Below are 16141 nucleotides of genomic sequence, written 5' to 3'. Positions count from 1 at the left end.
TCTTCTTGAGCCTCTTTTCTGTACCAGCATTTTTTATAACTGCCCTGACATATTTTAGAACAACTGCAAATTGTTTAATTGCCTATTACCAGCACAGGGACAAAAAATGCTGGTGTACATTGTGGGGTGCTTTTTGTTTTTCATTTGTACAGAGTATATCAGATAACAGTGCTTTCACCTTGCCCTTGGACAGAATAAGGTTATGTAAATATTTAGCACTGAAAAATAAACAGCAATGTCAAATTAACAAATTGTTGTACTACGGTGGCACTGGAAGTAGCCCAAGTTCCATCTAGCTGTCTGCAGCATCAGCAGGGAAAACAGACTTTCAGGGCTATCCAGACAACATCCTGGGGAATCTACAGTGTTAACTACATAAGACAATTAAAAGTATTAGTTGGACAGTGTGATACTAAAGCTGTTTTTCCAACAGTCTTTTGTCCTTACGCTCTGTTTTGGTGGCTCCAGTTTGAGAATTACAAATAGAGCAGGGTGGAGGCAAAAGGGAATAATCCAAGTGTCAGGGAATCTTTACTGTGAATAAAAAAAGGAAAAAAAAATAGAGAGAGAGAGACTTCAAAGCAGAAACCATTTACTAGAGCTGGAACCACAGCTATTAGGAGAACTATTATAAGTCTGTCAAGTAGCAATTAGATTACTTTGCAAGTATATTAAGAGCACGTATCTTCACTTTGGAGAAGGATTTGAAAAGGGGAAAAATAGAGAAACCTTTTAGTTTATGGAGTACTCTCTACTGCATTTCAGTTACTTATTTCCTGTTTATTTTCCACTTGAAAAATCACATCCCAGAAACATAATGCAATTTTTTAAAACTCGCATTTATGACCATTCCATTTAAAATGTTTTGTTGAAAAAAACACAAAAAACAAATGGAATGCTGTAAACAGATTTAAGTCAGCCACAAAAAACATTCTGACAGATGTTAGCATCTGTGAACATGGATCTTTCAAGACAATCCTTTCCAATCTGGGCTCTTTTCAAATAAGAATACCTCCAGAGTTTTTTATGTTGTTGTTGTTTCTAATTTCAATATGCTTTATAAAACTTAAGGTATTTTTTCCATACCAGAGGGGCAACTTTTCAATGTATTAATCCATCTCCTTGGAATGATAGTTGCAGCATCTGACACCCCATTTTAGTTGTGCATGTTGCCAGACAGGTTAACCCATTGACTAGATTTGTATTAAGATAAACAGCAGAGATCGCTGGATGAAGAAAAAGAGGTGGGGGGGAGGAAATCCAACTAAGAAATTAATTAGTTCTACAGGATTATCACTTGCCAATAAAACTGTTTTACAAAGACTTACATATGAACAGACTACTCAGAAACTTGCAACAACTTGCTAGACCACAATGAATTACAGCAACCGACTATCATGTTTCTTTGGGTCTGCTCAGAAAGAGAAATGTGATTTTCCTCACTTCTACTTCTTCCAGCCACTCAAACAAATCCTCATCTCTTCTAAATATTTTGCTCCCCAAGGGTCCTGCTTGCATGGTGGCAGACCTTTCCACTGCTCTATGATCTAGCAAATGGAAAACAAAATAAAGAGCAAAACTGAAAGAACTACGGATGACTGGTGCAGAGATGCAGATCAGACTAATTTTTAAAGTAAATGTATGGTCTTTCTTCTGTTCTTGGAATAGAAAGCTATAGCAGTCTTTGTTAAGGTAGGAAATAGGTTGAAACATGCTGAGAGAAGTGAATGGAAAATTTGTCTAGTCACCCACAGATTTTAAAGTGTGGATTCACAGCTATAGCTAACATTGTTTTCTACCAGCAGTGGTTAGTTCTTCCTTCGTGACAACACCCTTTTCAGTCCAGCCTCCTCACACAAATCCTCCGAGTGCTCTGACCAGTTTAACTGCCTAATAGTCCTAAAAGTGCATCTATTTTGGTTACACTGACAACCACACACCCAGCCCTGTCCTTTAAGGCACAAAACTGACCAGCTCTATTTTTTACTAAACTCACGTGGCCTGCTCAAAACAAACAGATACTGGCAGGAGCAAAATCCAAATTATACACTGCTTTATCCCAGGAACACAAAGTACAAGGCCGACTCAGTGAGTCAGACACCTCTGCGCCAGTGAGCTCCCCAGGTTGATGGGAGTCTCTTTGGGATCTTCATACTCATAAGCCAGGACATTTTCAGAAAAGAATCAAAACAATTGGGTTTAGACAAACATGTGTTGTGTCATTTACAAAAGTATCTCCCTGCCATCAGAGGGGAAAAGGCAGCAAAAAGTATGCCAGGAATGCTGAAAATGGGCAGACAGTCACAGCGAGTCATATTTTCTTCTGTTTTTTTTTTTTCCCCCAAGAAACTCCTTCAGCATGAAAAGTCCATTTGCAAGAGCAGTTAGTTACGGGGGAAAAGGCAAATATTTCAACAATAATACAGGGAATGTGGATCCAATTTATGGACAACAGAAGCCAGAGAACTCCTCAGTCTCTGCAAAGATTTCTCAGCATCCTTGGAAAATGCTTTGAATACTTCAGCTGAGCCAACTTCAACCCTTCAAACATACCCCTTTGTCCATCAGTAAAAGACCAAATTCCACACGTGTATTTATGAACAATAAATGCTAAATGCATATAGGCAGCCCTGTAGTTTCTATGTTTCACAAGTGTTAGTTTTAATCAATTAAATTAATCAATTTCCTTACAATAAAAATAGAGGTTTCTCCCACAGTTTGCTACTCTCTTACTAGAAACTTGATGCCTTGGACCAAATGCATCACTTCCCCTACTCCACTGTTTAATTTCATGCTTATGTTTGGCTTATTGTAGTGGTTTTACTTCTCTGTGACAACAGCATCTACATTATTGTGGAGTGCTACAAAAGAAGATATGCAATAGAACAGCCTGTTTACCTAATCAATTAGGTATTAATCTATCTTCATATATAGAAATTTTTGTCTATGAAACAAATAATTTAACTCATCTTGCCTCATAAAATACAAACCTTGTTTTCCTGGCAGTTTTACTTCACAGAAAGAAGTTTAAAAAGGAAAAACTAGGGGTTTATAATTACAAAAGAATAAACTATCAGTTGGTTCAAAGGACTGCCAGAGGGCGTTGGACCCTTTGCTCACTATCAGGTGACAGACACAGACATTTTTGGTAGAGGAGAAGTCTCATGTGGATGTTTATCAGCCATGGAAATAGCAGCTGATAAAGCAGGAAGATGTATTTTTCATTCTTCAGTCTGTAAAAGAAGTGTTCGTTTTCCTCTTTGCAAATGAGAAAGTGGGTTGGTTTTTTTGATTCAGGATTCAAAACACAGTCTGATAGCTGTGAACAACAACAAACAAGCTGTTTTCTGAGCTGAGACTTTTATGAAATTTGAGGAACTTTCAGAAGACCAGTTTAACAACTGCACAAGAGAATCCCCAGTTACAGCATGTATGCAGAAGCAACAAGCTCTCATTTTTTATTTTATTTCTATTTCATGTTTGACATAAGAAGCGCAATCTGAGATTTCTGTTTTCTTTCACCCCATTCCTGTGAAGGGTGTGGGCTCAGGCAGGTTAACTACCTCAAATTGTGAGACTGCAAGTTGAGTGTACTTTTGGCTAAGAGATGGAAATCAAAAAATCAGGTTGAATAACAGTCTGTTAGATGCCCTGACATTTGATCAAATGTAGCCCTCTGGAAGAAAATCTACACTGAGGAGTACTGTCTTCAAAGCCACATATTGATGTGGGCTGGTAAAGTACTTCTCTTACTTTAAAAAAAAAAAAAAGTGTTTTTTATTAAGAATAAATTAAAGCAAAGAGTCCAGATAACAAGACGTATTAATTACTTTTTAAAAAATAATGTTCAGTGTAACTACTACATGTAAAAGAGCTCCAAAAAATGTCAGGGACAAGGCAGTTGATCATTACTTTTCTGTGGGTGATGACCGAGGCAGTATTTTAGGAAAGAATAATCTTCCTAAGTTCCTTCTGGAGGAATTTTATTGATCAATGAGTGCTGTAAATTATCCAGATGCTTACAAGGTAGCAAGGATTGAGAGGATTCTAGTATTTCAAAAGCTCAAGACGGACCATTGAGGATACCACTGTCCACCTGCAGAGTGGCTTAGAGGAACTCAAATTCTTCAAAGCTTTGAAGAAACCTTTCAAAGCCTATAGCAAATTACATCTGGAGAGCTCTCAACAGGACCTGTTGAACTAATTGCACATCTCCATTCAAGTCCCAAACTCTGCAGGAAGAAATGTTTACTTAGGCACTGAAAGACTGAACTTAGAACCTTAATACAAGCTCTTCCACTATAACTCACTTAAATGCTTTTCCTGAGTGAAAAAAAAAAAATTGATCCATCTTACCTCTCAATATTTTAAGCCAGCATGAACCAAAAGTTAGTGCAAAACCAAAGGAATAAAATGCAATAACAGACCCAGGGTTGCTGAGAAAGACTGAAATCAGTCTTTGGTCTCAAACCTTGAGGATCACAAATGGAGAAGGAAAGTATTCAATGTTTCACTATTGGTCAGAAAGGAAAACTGGTTTTTGCCATATCTTTTGTATTTAGGAAAACTAGGTCTAATTCTTGATTCCCTCCACTGTAAACAGAACAGTGTTAGGATGCAAAGACTAAAACATAAAAGGCCAAAACAACTGGTTGAAAGCTGTGTGATCCATGGGGTTTGCGTGTAATGTTTCTGCACTGCTAGTTATGTTTTGACACCACAACACTTTTTACTGCAGAGGAATCTTAACTGCTGTGGCCTTCAGATTTCCAGAAGTCAACAGGATCTTTTTCCAGTCACTTCACAATTGAAGTATACACCTATGTTTCTCTAATAGCAGCTGTGCAAAATACTCATTATAGAAAAGCCGCTCATTTCTGTGTCTATGTATTTCTTTTTTGTTTGAAGAGACCATTGCACGATCATAATTTACTAGTAGAGCGCACCAGAGACTGAAATAGGCAAATGGGATGTAACAACAATTCTGTGAAACTCATGGAACAGTATATGATGTTCTCAATTAACTTCTCATTAATTCATTTTCAATCTTCCTGTCATCTGTTGATGACATAAACTATAGACAGACCCTTCCCCTCTCTGGGCAGGACTCCTTGTGTCACACTATGCCTATTAAAGAACTGCACCACGCCCATCAACTCAGCCTTCCTTGCTGAGTGTGCTTATTTCCCACGAACTGACAACCAAGAATGACATTTCTGAACTCACTCCTCTTAGGTTTCTCATGTGTCACAGCCTCAACAAAAAAATTCCCAAGCATCTCATTACTCACCTAACATTTGGTGGATCTGAATTTGTGACGGGTGCTGCACAAAGAGGCTTGTTTCCTTGAGTGTGGCTTCTGTATCCTTCTCTGGCAGGCAAACAGTACACCCTTTGGATAACGACTTGTACCTGCACTTCTCTCCATCCCACTGCTCCCTGGCTTTCCACCATTTCAAGCAGAGAATCATTAACAGCACTCTGTGCTAAGGGATGCCGTTTTGAATCACCGTTCTTATGGGATTGTGGAGCACAAGGAACCTGGTGAAGGACAACACATTAAGAGAAACATTCCAGAGAACCTTGAAATTATGTAGAGCTAGAGAGGAAAATGCCATAATGAAAAATCAAGTTGCAAATGCAAAAGCAGTTTTAAAATACTTACTGCTCCTAACATAACTTACAAACTAGTGGTCAGTTATTTATTGTGTATTTTCAATAAACACTCAAGAGAGTTGCACACATGGGGTGCTCCTGCATTTAACTGGTGCTCTGGACTGAGCTAACTCAACCCCTGAGAGATGAAGGTGATACCAGCAGGAAAACAGAACTGATATTAGCCCTTAGGATTCTTCCCCTTGAATGGAGTTTTATTTTTACTTCTCTGGTGTTCCTTCCTCTTCTGAAAAAAAGGGTAAAATTCATCTTGAATGCTTCTGGACTTTCAAACAAGATGGAAATGAACAGATCTCTAGTTTTATAGTCTAGTAACCTACTCCTCAGACTTACACATTTCAATGGAAAATATTTCACTGTAAAAGAATTAGATGATTTATGAAAAATACAAAACTTTTAAAGAAAAAACTTTATTTTCCACTACTTTCAAAACATATTTTATTAATAAAACCTTCAAAATTTGCAAAATAAATTTCATGAATACTACAGTTTGCCATAATCTAAATGCAAAATGTAATTTATCTTAATTTTAAAATAAATCTCTCTCGATAAAGATTGTATGCAAGCATAGACCAACATGGTCTATATATATATAGGCCCCTTTGCATCATGAGCCAAATTTCTGTTTTCACAATGAAAACAGTTTTTATAAAAAGCTGTGTGCGAAGAAAGGTTTTCAGAGTATCACTGACTGTGCTATACGTATTATACACCAATAAAGAAGGAGAATTTGCAGTATTTAAAAGAAAATTGTGGTATGACACTACCCTTTGTCTACAAAGTGGTTGCAATAAAACTTGTCTACCAAGTTTTAAATGAAGTGGTTTGTTTGTTAGGAGCCATGAGGGGAACAAGTAAATTGTTCTGGTTTTCAAATACCACCGTAGAAGCTTTTTACAAGTTAGAGCTGAAGTAAGAAATTCAATTAGGATTTGATTTATGTAACTTTTAAATTCCTAGGCCTATAATGGGAATTATATATAAAGCAAACACAAAATGTTGACACTCATGGCTCTTCAAACTTGAAGGGCCAAACTTCTCAAATATTAAGAATCATTTAGGTAGCCAATATAAAGCTTTTACAAGAGCCTTACTTTCAAAAAGTGCTGGCACACACTATGAAGAAAACAAATCTCTTAAAATACCTCAGCTTGTACAACCACAGCTACAGAAATGCAGAATCAGTAGTCATTTTAATACAAATAAAGTCAAAATAGGAAAACAAACTGCAGGGGTGGGAATGGGGGGTGATATTATCAATTGATGCTTTAAAGAAAGGATAAGATCAATAAGCGAGTTAAGACATAGGAATGGGGAAAAGGAATATTTATTTTAAATAGTATCTTGAGTGACAGCTATTTTTTAGCTATTCAGCTATAAAGAATAAGAGAAAAATAAATTAAAAACAAAGTTATAATTACTATTTAGCACAGTAGTGAGATTTCAGCAAAATAACCTCAGAGCAATTCAGCATTTTGATGGACCAAAAGCCTCTACTAAGGAAATATTATTAAAATAAACACTGCATATTATTCAGCCTTGACTACATGAAAGGGGAAACCAAACAGGTCAGTAATTTAGAATTTTTGTTTTTCTTATAATTTCCAAACATCTGCTCACCAACTTCTTACCAAGTGCTTAATTTTGAACCAAATGGACCATACCTGATTGTCTGAAGATTGCTGGTGTAACTTATCATCGACGTCATCAAGTCTGAAGGTCTGTGCCAAAGATGTAATATTCTTCCTGATGAGCATCTTTGTAAGACCATATGTCTTCTGTCTGGCTTCTGAATGTTCACTGAGTAGCACCTTCTGACTAAAGTAGGTGTTCATGATAACAGGAACATCTGCATTTTGGAGAAGCAGTTTTTGCCTGGAAAAAAACCAATTTTAAGTGGCATCAAATCCATTACAAGTTAAATTACTGATAAGCACAGTTTTAAAATGTGCCTTGCATTGCATTTCTCTCCCCTTTTTTCCATAGTTACCACTAAAGCACAGCAGAGGCGAGTTATCCAATTCACAAATTGCCCACACAACAGATAGAGTCAGCTGGGAGACCCACTGCATCCAGGGACAAGTGACACCTGGAAGCCAGCTGAGCTGCCAAGCCCCATGAGCCCCATCTGGCTTCACACAAGTGCTACTTGGTGTCTCTGTGCTGTCAGCACAGAACTGAGAGCATCAGGACCCTCTGCATTTCAGTTAGTGAGGTAAAAGGCATGAACCAAAGACTGTTAAACCCGCTCCATGTTAATTCGGACCAGTGATCCACTGGACTCAGTCTGACTCTTCCAGGACATTCCCCTCTGGTGAGTGCTTCCCACCAACCCAAATCCATTCTCATGCAGCTGGCAGCAAGCTGCTCCTTCCTCTTCTATTTTTCTAAAAGCAAAATCCTATGTTTTTCTTACAATATGCTGTATATTATCTCTCCTGTGTGTCACTGTCATGAATGTGCTCACCTAGATCCAGTTTTGGTTTCTAGTGCCAATGTAAATTCCCTAACAGCTCTACAAGCAGTAATTTCGTACCCACCAGATTAAGAGAATGTTTGCAGAATCTCTAAACACACAATAATTTCATGCCAAAGCATGTGCTGATATTGGGTTTTTCTTATGCTAGTATCACAATCGCACATTAAGAAGTACACTTTTTATACTCACAGAACACACATCTAATGAAGTCAGCTAACAAAACCAACCAGTAATCTAATTTCCTACAGACCATCAAAACAGACCAAAATCCACTTGGTGACTTTAACACAGTCTGTATTTTTCTTCTACTAGATTTTTATCACCTAGGCATCAAACAATACCTCCTGCCTCGGCAGCAAAACTACGCTGACCTGAATTCAGAACTTCAGTCTCTGGACTGCTCAGCAGTTATATTATGGAGATTAAGCAGGTTTCCTCATCTGTGACATTGTTTCTCAAAATATAACTATACAGAGAAAAAGCAAAATGAAACAATGAAACACTCAAATATTTTTAATCTCAATCCATACAAGATCTTCATCATGGTCTGTTTTACAACTGACTCCTTCACTCTTTAGAGAGCAGACAGCTAAAGGGAGATTGATGTACTCATATTTTCAAAGGCATAGGAAGAGCTGCAGCAAGTTTTATATATAATAAATATATAATAAATATATATAAATATAATAATTAGGAAAATAAAACAACAGCCAGATGATCTCTGCCTTCTGGGAAAAAAGGATACATTTAAATATAAATTATGAACAAGATGTATTGCTTCTACTGTGTACACTCACAGAAGTTATTATTTGAAACAAAAAATTCATGAAAAGTTACAGCATAAAACTAAGTCCTGATCTTCACTACAAAGAAGCCTTATTGCCATCTGTGAGCTCACCAGATTTAGGAGAGTGTTGGAATCCTAGATGCCGAGAGTTTTGAACTTTCCATGCTGAAAGGCACAGACTCGCAAGAGAGCACTGCATTTGATCTAAGGCTGTAGAGAAGACTTCCAAAATTAATTAATAGCACTAAGATTACGGGTGTGTAGTTAGTTAGAAGTGTGTAATATCACAGGGTAGAAAACTTAAGAGTTTGGGGTTTTAGAATATAGAAATAAATATATGAAACAAGATAGAAGTTTTAAAGCAGAGGCAAGTTATTCTTCTTCACCTTCTTGTTCCTTTTTCTTCATGAGTTTAGGTGATGTTTTGTAATTAGACAAAAAAAGTCTGCATTGCGGGCTTTGAAGGATCACTTATTAAGTTAAAAAAGAAAATAATCTAAGTGTCATTACTTAATTAAATAGTTTAGTTTTAAAAGACCTTATAACAAGATATAACTGACCATTTTATACCTTACTAATGAAAGACTACAGAACTCACGGCTATGATACTGTTTCACTAATAAGAAATAATAAACACCTAAGTCCAAACATAAAACACCATCTCAAGTGCCTTCAATCCCAACCTCAACAAAAGTAGAAAAATCAAGTAAAAAACCCACAGGGGAGCAGCAATTCATCTCTAAGGGACACCTAGTCTCCTGACTTCAGATTAATTTGCTAACAAAGCTCCCAGTTTAGAGCATGAAAGCAGCTCACAAGGCTGACAAATTGACATTGCCTGATAATTTTCTGCATTACAGGATTAAAACTGAGGAATTAGCTTGGTCAGCAAACTGAGACTCTCTGATTTTATGAGATTTTTGAACTGTTACTTATCCAATTTTTTCTAGAGAAAGAAAAGTATATAAAATTTACTACAGATCTCGGAACAGTTTGGGCTGTCTTTATAGGCAGATGTGTAATGAAAATTTTAGCACCTTCTTTCTCAAGATGTCTGTGTTCAGATCCAAAGTAAACAGGAAATCTTTCTGAACACGAGACCATTACGTCACCAATGTCAGAAGAATGTTTGCTTGATCTAAAACATCTCATTCTCTAAAAAAAAACCACTGACGTTAGTAGCAAATCATTTGCAGAAACTTTGAGGTTTATGGTTTTATTTTTGTTTTCCTGAGCAGACATGTGACCAGGTTTTTTGATTCTTTTTAAAGGCAGGTAGGTTTTACCAATATCCAAATTACGTGTACCTTGGTTTTGCCATGCTTATGCATTCCATGTCTCGAGTACCTTTATAAGCGCCAAGAGCTTTCCCAGTGAAGCACTCATTATTGCATCATATCTTTACATGGGTAATGCAGCAATGCATGAACTACTGGCTGCTTGGCATTTCCACAAAGCAAAAATGGGGATATATATATATACACACACATATATACATTTATAGCTTTCAGGAGAAGCCTACTGTTTCTTAAATGCAATTTGTTCACTAAAAAAACTCTCCTGAAGAAATAGTTTGTTTTAGACCTGCATAGATGTGCACAGACTTAGCAGTAATTCTTCACCTACATCAGAGGAATATTCACATACATCTACTTAAGTCTTCCCTATTTCTCAATGGACAAATACCTAATGATGAAAAGAACCAGGAATAATAGAAATTAATCCCAATGGAAATTAAAGAAATAACAAAAAACTTTGTAATAAGCTCACTATTTTATGTACAGGTAGATGGCTAAATGGAAATATATTATACATCTATGTACATAAAGAAAACATAAAATTATTTCTATTTTGCATACAACATATAGAATAATTGTATTGTTTATTTACATTATTACCAAGGTTTATATATATTCTTCAATATGAGAATAGAATTTTTAAAATAGTATCAATTAATTAAATGAAAACTCTTTTCCCAGAAATTCCTTCTAGTAGAGCTCAGCAAAAGCAAGCTCTGTGGAATGAGAACTTCGACTGTCATCATGGCAGAAATCTCTGCATTGCCATTGCATATTGTTCAAACTGTTCTTGCAACAAACGCAATCATGTTAGAGACACATGTATACCCCAAATTCTTTTTGTCTGTATGAAAGGTACAGAACGGGACAAGGAAAGCCTATCATGCTGGAAGAATAGTGAAAAGAAACCCAAGCAACTCCCACATGTGTTGCCCCTGTGCCTGAGATGTAATAATTGATCACCTCAACTTTAAGCATCTGTTCCAGATGCAGATTCTCTATACCCAGAAGCAGCCTTACTCTAGAATACAGAATACACTGCAGCATCCTCTTACACATAAAGTGTTAAACAGGCATTGCAAGTGTTCTGTGGCCTCTCTTATATTGCTTATTTTCTATCTGCTTCATAATAGTTTAAAAAGCTAATTTTCAAAGAATGAGAGACATCATCTCATGCAGCTAATCCAAAGACAATGGAAAAAAATTAAAGCTCAGTACAGATCATAAACCCCTCTGAAACAATCTCTTGTCCTCTCTGATTTTCTCTTGCTCAGCAAAGTATTATTTAAAAGTTGGATTGACTTCCTTAATAACTGCCTTTAGACCTTTGTAATGACCTGAAGTAGAGACTGGGAACTTTTAATACTACAGGGCATTTTTTTTCCTGGTATGTAGACAATCAGCAATTGCCGTAACTGGTCACATGCTAAAGGAACATGAGGCAATACTGTTGGTTTTTTCTTTTTTTTTTTTTTTTCTTTTCCAGCAGCAGCTTACTTCTCTGTCCAAGAACATAGCTTGCTTTTTTCTCTTCCTCCCTCCTATGATGGAGGCTATCTGGCTAAGTAAGCAGGAGACATTCTTGCCCACTTCTACGTTAATTGTGGTCTGTCTCCATCCCTGACGCGAAACGCAGCAGAACGTACAGCATGGCACTGGGTAAAGGACCTGATGTTTCCATTTGAGGCAGGGTCTTAATCCTGGGGCCAAACAATCAGCAGGTTTGCACTGTGGTCTGCCCTGCACAGCCCATCCACAGCCAGCGAGGAGTTGTGACTCCACAGCAGCAGCGAGCTCACAAACCACACGTTTCCGCTCAGTTCTGCTGACATCAAACGGCAGTGCTGGTTCATGAACTCGAGAAGACTCTGCATCACTTTAAATTAGAGAACATATTTTTTGTTCACTCTCCCTGGGTATTTTACTGGGCTTTTGTTTTTTGCTTTTTTTTTCTTTTTCTTTGCAAAGCGTACAATGCCTAGAGTGTTTTTTTTTCTAAGAGTACACTGCATTAAATTAACACTCTTACAACTTGCACTGTAATTATGAAACAGGTTATTCTCAAGTCTTAGAACAATGATTTCTGCATAAAGCAGGTTTAACTTCCATCAATTAGCACAGCAGTAATACATGTAGAACAAGAGAGTGTCAAGAGTCTTACAATGTTGCCCAGAAGTATGAGGAATCATTCCCCATAGTAACAACATTCCTGACATCCTAGGAATCGCTTGTTTTATCCAATGTAGAGGGAAGTTGCTCATGCTGCCTCTTGCTTAGGGTTGCATGGCACTTGCAATGCTTTTTTGCCAAATGTCCAAGAAATGCCTGAGCATTGAGTTAATGATAATAATTAAGAAATAAATCCTCCCAAAACCCAAAAAAACTTAAGTTTGGACAAATCTCAGCCCACCTATTACCCAAGGACAGTAACTGTCTTCTCAGTATATGTCCCAAGTCAACAAGCCATCTGTGACAGACCGGTTTTCTGCCATGCCTAGAGATTGCCCAAACACGGAATTTTCATCCATGAGTGAGTAATCTCACCACTTGTGTGTGAGCCTCCATCAGCATCATTTACTGCCGCCGTAACGCTGCATAGACACTGCATCTCTGAGTTCACCCTTTCACAGTACAAAACTTCTTCCCATGCCCCAACGTCAAAGACAGAAAACAAAAATCAGCTGGTATCTCCATCTTTGAAATTATTTTATGCAAAGCAATGGATTATTGTAGTACAAGTTCCCAAGGCTGATTGTACCCTTTTCCCTATGAAAAAGAAGCACTAACCATCCAGATCAATGTCCAGACTCACATCTGGCAAATATACAATTCTCAGCTGCGTCAGGTTTCCAAAGAAATGTGGCTTTGACACTTCAGAATAACAGATCTACAGAAGAGGTAACAATAAAAAGCTAAAACTTCCACTTTCAAAGTATGATGCATTTTATTTGTGAATAGAATAGTTAGATATTTGTTTTGTCCCCCTACTGGAAAAATATTTTGTCTGAGGACTCATTCCATGAATACAAGAAAGAGAAAATAACATATAGCTGTTAAAGATATAATTTGTTATAGCCCAATCTGTTGCAATTTGTCACTGAACCTTAAGTACAAAGCAAACTAAGAAAATCAGTAAAACAACACAAGTAAGGAGAATAAATATTTTCTATTGCAGCATATATTCTTTCTGCAAAATACTATTGTACTTTTCAACAAAATTACTTGTAAACCTAAGAAATCACCCCAGGAAGAAATTACAGTGTACAAAGCCAACATTTTTATCACTATATCATTTTACTAATTTCAGAGTAATCATATAAACTAACCACTGGCTTGCCATAGTGCTGCCTTTTGAAATCTGACACCCTTTAGCATGAAAAAAGTTGTATGGAAATGTTCACATTTAAGAAGAGCTCTGCTATAAAAAGCTTGTGGTTAACATTAAGCACTATTATACCACACACCCAGTGCTCTCACCTCTACAGGGAGCTGCACTGTGTGCTAACTGAAGGGGATGTACAGGTCTTCTGAAGTAGGAAAGCACAGATGGATATCAAAGCAAATCTCCAGCTCCAGGAAATTACTGTAATACTAGGCTTTACCAAGACTGGAAAGCAGGGAAGTTTCTCGGAGCTCTCCAACCACTTATTTTGGCTATGAAGAAAGCACCTGAAATTGCTAGCATTCTGGACCCAAATTCATCATGATAAGGCTTAACCTTTGGCACCACCAAAACATAAAATTCCACTCACAGGCTGTGATTACGTATGAACTGGCATGGAAACGATCACTTGAGCTTACTGGGGTAATACTCCTGAGAGAATTCAATAAAAATCTGCTCCAACTGGGATGCTGAGCCTTTTTAACACCTGAGTCAGACACAAAACAATTGTATTAAAAAACCTGTACACAATGAAGCTTTAAATGCAAATGTTGCTTTAAAAACAGAACAAAACCATTTCCCCTCATGGTATGAGGGTGTTACAAGTAACTAGGGAGATATAAATATCATGGTTATCTTTTCATAATCAAAATGTTATGAAAGAATTCCAATCTGTGTGTTTACCCCATATATCAACTTGTGTCTGACTAGCCATGAGCTCATTATTCAGATGACTTCTTCCCTCTGTTTGCAGTGCTAAACTGCACGTAGGGTTTGAAGTAGCTGAGGGAGCCACCACAAAGTCTAGGGACATGCCAGAGGGATTCTGAAAGGCGGAAAAAAAAGGAAACCAGCAAACTGCAAAATGACATCATGTTAAAACTTGTGGTGAGTGTTAGAGAGAACAAAAATTATTGTCCTGGTGTGAGATTAGAGGCCCATCTACCCCATACTCTAGCTTAGAGCAGCAACCAGCAAATATTTGAAGACTATGAAAATAAAAGCAAGTGTCTAGTGAAAGTTCTTCAGAACACTCTCTGATAACTTCCAAAAACTTTAGCTTAGGGACTTCCTAAGGCAGAAGTAATATCTCTGTATATAAGAGTCTTTAGCAGACTTTTCTTCCAGGAACTTATGTGACTGTTTTTTGACCACTTGTACTTTGACGGCATCCATAACATCCTGCAGCATCCACTGTGCTCTACAGTCTAATTACACGCATCTGAGAAACCACTTCCTTTGAATTTTTTTTGATCTGTCACCTAGTGGTTACATTGCTGCCCCCCACTTCTTGTTTTTGAGAGGCAGTGAACAACCATCCTTCCTGATGGCACTTCCTAACACAGACCTTTATCACATCCTCTCTTAGCCACTGCTTTCTCAAGGTGAAGAGTCCTAGTCATCCCAGTCATTTTTCACAGGGAAGCTGCTCCATACATCTCTTCTTGTTGCTCTTCTCTGATATTTTTCCACTTCTGCTACATATCTTTAATTTGGAAGACTGAAATCCTAATGTGGAAATGCACCACGAATTTCTACTGCGACATCAAGACAGTTTTGACTCCATTTCTAGTCAAGTCTTATTTTACCATGTATTTTTCTGATCATTAAATGAAGACTAAGCTGACATATTAATGAAGCTACTGGAACACTAAAAACACTTTCCTGGATACCAACCATCCAGAGTCCATCACGTCATATGTGCACTTCACATTTACCTACAGTTTCCTACAAGGAGGGCCTGAGTCCCTCCTCCAGCCCTAGTTCTAGAGCACTAAGAGTCTGAGCATATTCCCCTGTCCATAGGATTGTGAGGATGACAGCACACAATTGAATATAAGGGAAATGTGCATAGTGTTCTGTTGTACAGAAGGTGTCCAATTCTCTGTTTTCATGGAGATTTGAGACAATGGGTTACACCAAAAACTCCTCTGCCAGTGGATGAAAGGTGAGGAGTGTTGCCACTCTGCTCTGCCACCATTACACACAATGTCACCACTCCTGAGGTATCACAAGACACTGCTTCTCACACCAGAAGAACTCTGCAATAACTCTCTGCAAGAACTCTCAACCCAAGCAGCTGAGAGCCATGTGTTAGAGTGAAGAACTTGAACTCGAGAATTTCTGACCAAGGTATGGAGGGTCCTTGGTTGGTTGGTTCAAGTTTGGAGGATTACTGGAGAAACTTTAACAGACGAAATGCATTGTTCAATGTTTTGCAGAGATTATTAAGAACACTTTCCTTTTCTTCCATAGATATTTGGCCTTTGCTATTGGCAAAGACCCCTTGCAAGTCCATTCTTGTGCTCATGCTCACTTGCATGCACAGTATCAAGAACAAATAACTATCCCTGAGCAAACTTCAGAAAGACAGATCAATATACACGTATGCTTGATTTTACTTCAATATTTTATTATCTAATCTAGTATTAAAAATACTCCAGCACAGCTACTAAATAACAAAAAATATTCCATCAGACTTCTATCGTCTATCTTGTTCTGGTACTAATTTCTGGGCA

General features: G+C 37.5%; 1 protein-coding gene across 5 annotated transcripts in view; it reads right to left on the bottom strand.

Annotated features, from left to right (window-relative positions):
* The window catches only part of SPIDR (scaffold protein involved in DNA repair), a 194267-nt gene that overhangs the window by 60711 nt on the left and 117415 nt on the right, over nt 1-16141 (bottom strand). For all 5 annotated transcript variants that reach the window (XR_012054123.1, XR_012054124.1, XR_003958854.4 and 2 more), the window contains exons 9-10: nt 7341-7551; nt 5291-5541 (exon numbers count right to left, since the gene is read on the bottom strand). Coding sequence is in view for 2 of the 5 variants with exons in the window: in XM_030266178.4 (XP_030122038.4) it covers nt 5291-5541; nt 7341-7551 (462 nt within the window). In the remaining 3 variants the exon portion in view is untranslated. The remainder of the gene's footprint in view (nt 1-5290; nt 5542-7340; nt 7552-16141) is intronic.

The sequence above is a fragment of the Taeniopygia guttata genome, chromosome 2 (genome assembly GCF_048771995.1).
Source record: "Taeniopygia guttata chromosome 2, bTaeGut7.mat, whole genome shotgun sequence".
NCBI classification, from domain to species: Eukaryota; Metazoa; Chordata; class Aves; order Passeriformes; family Estrildidae; genus Taeniopygia; species Taeniopygia guttata.
The sequence above is the reverse complement of the archived record's forward strand: the minus strand, read 5'-3'. Positions and strand labels throughout refer to the sequence as shown.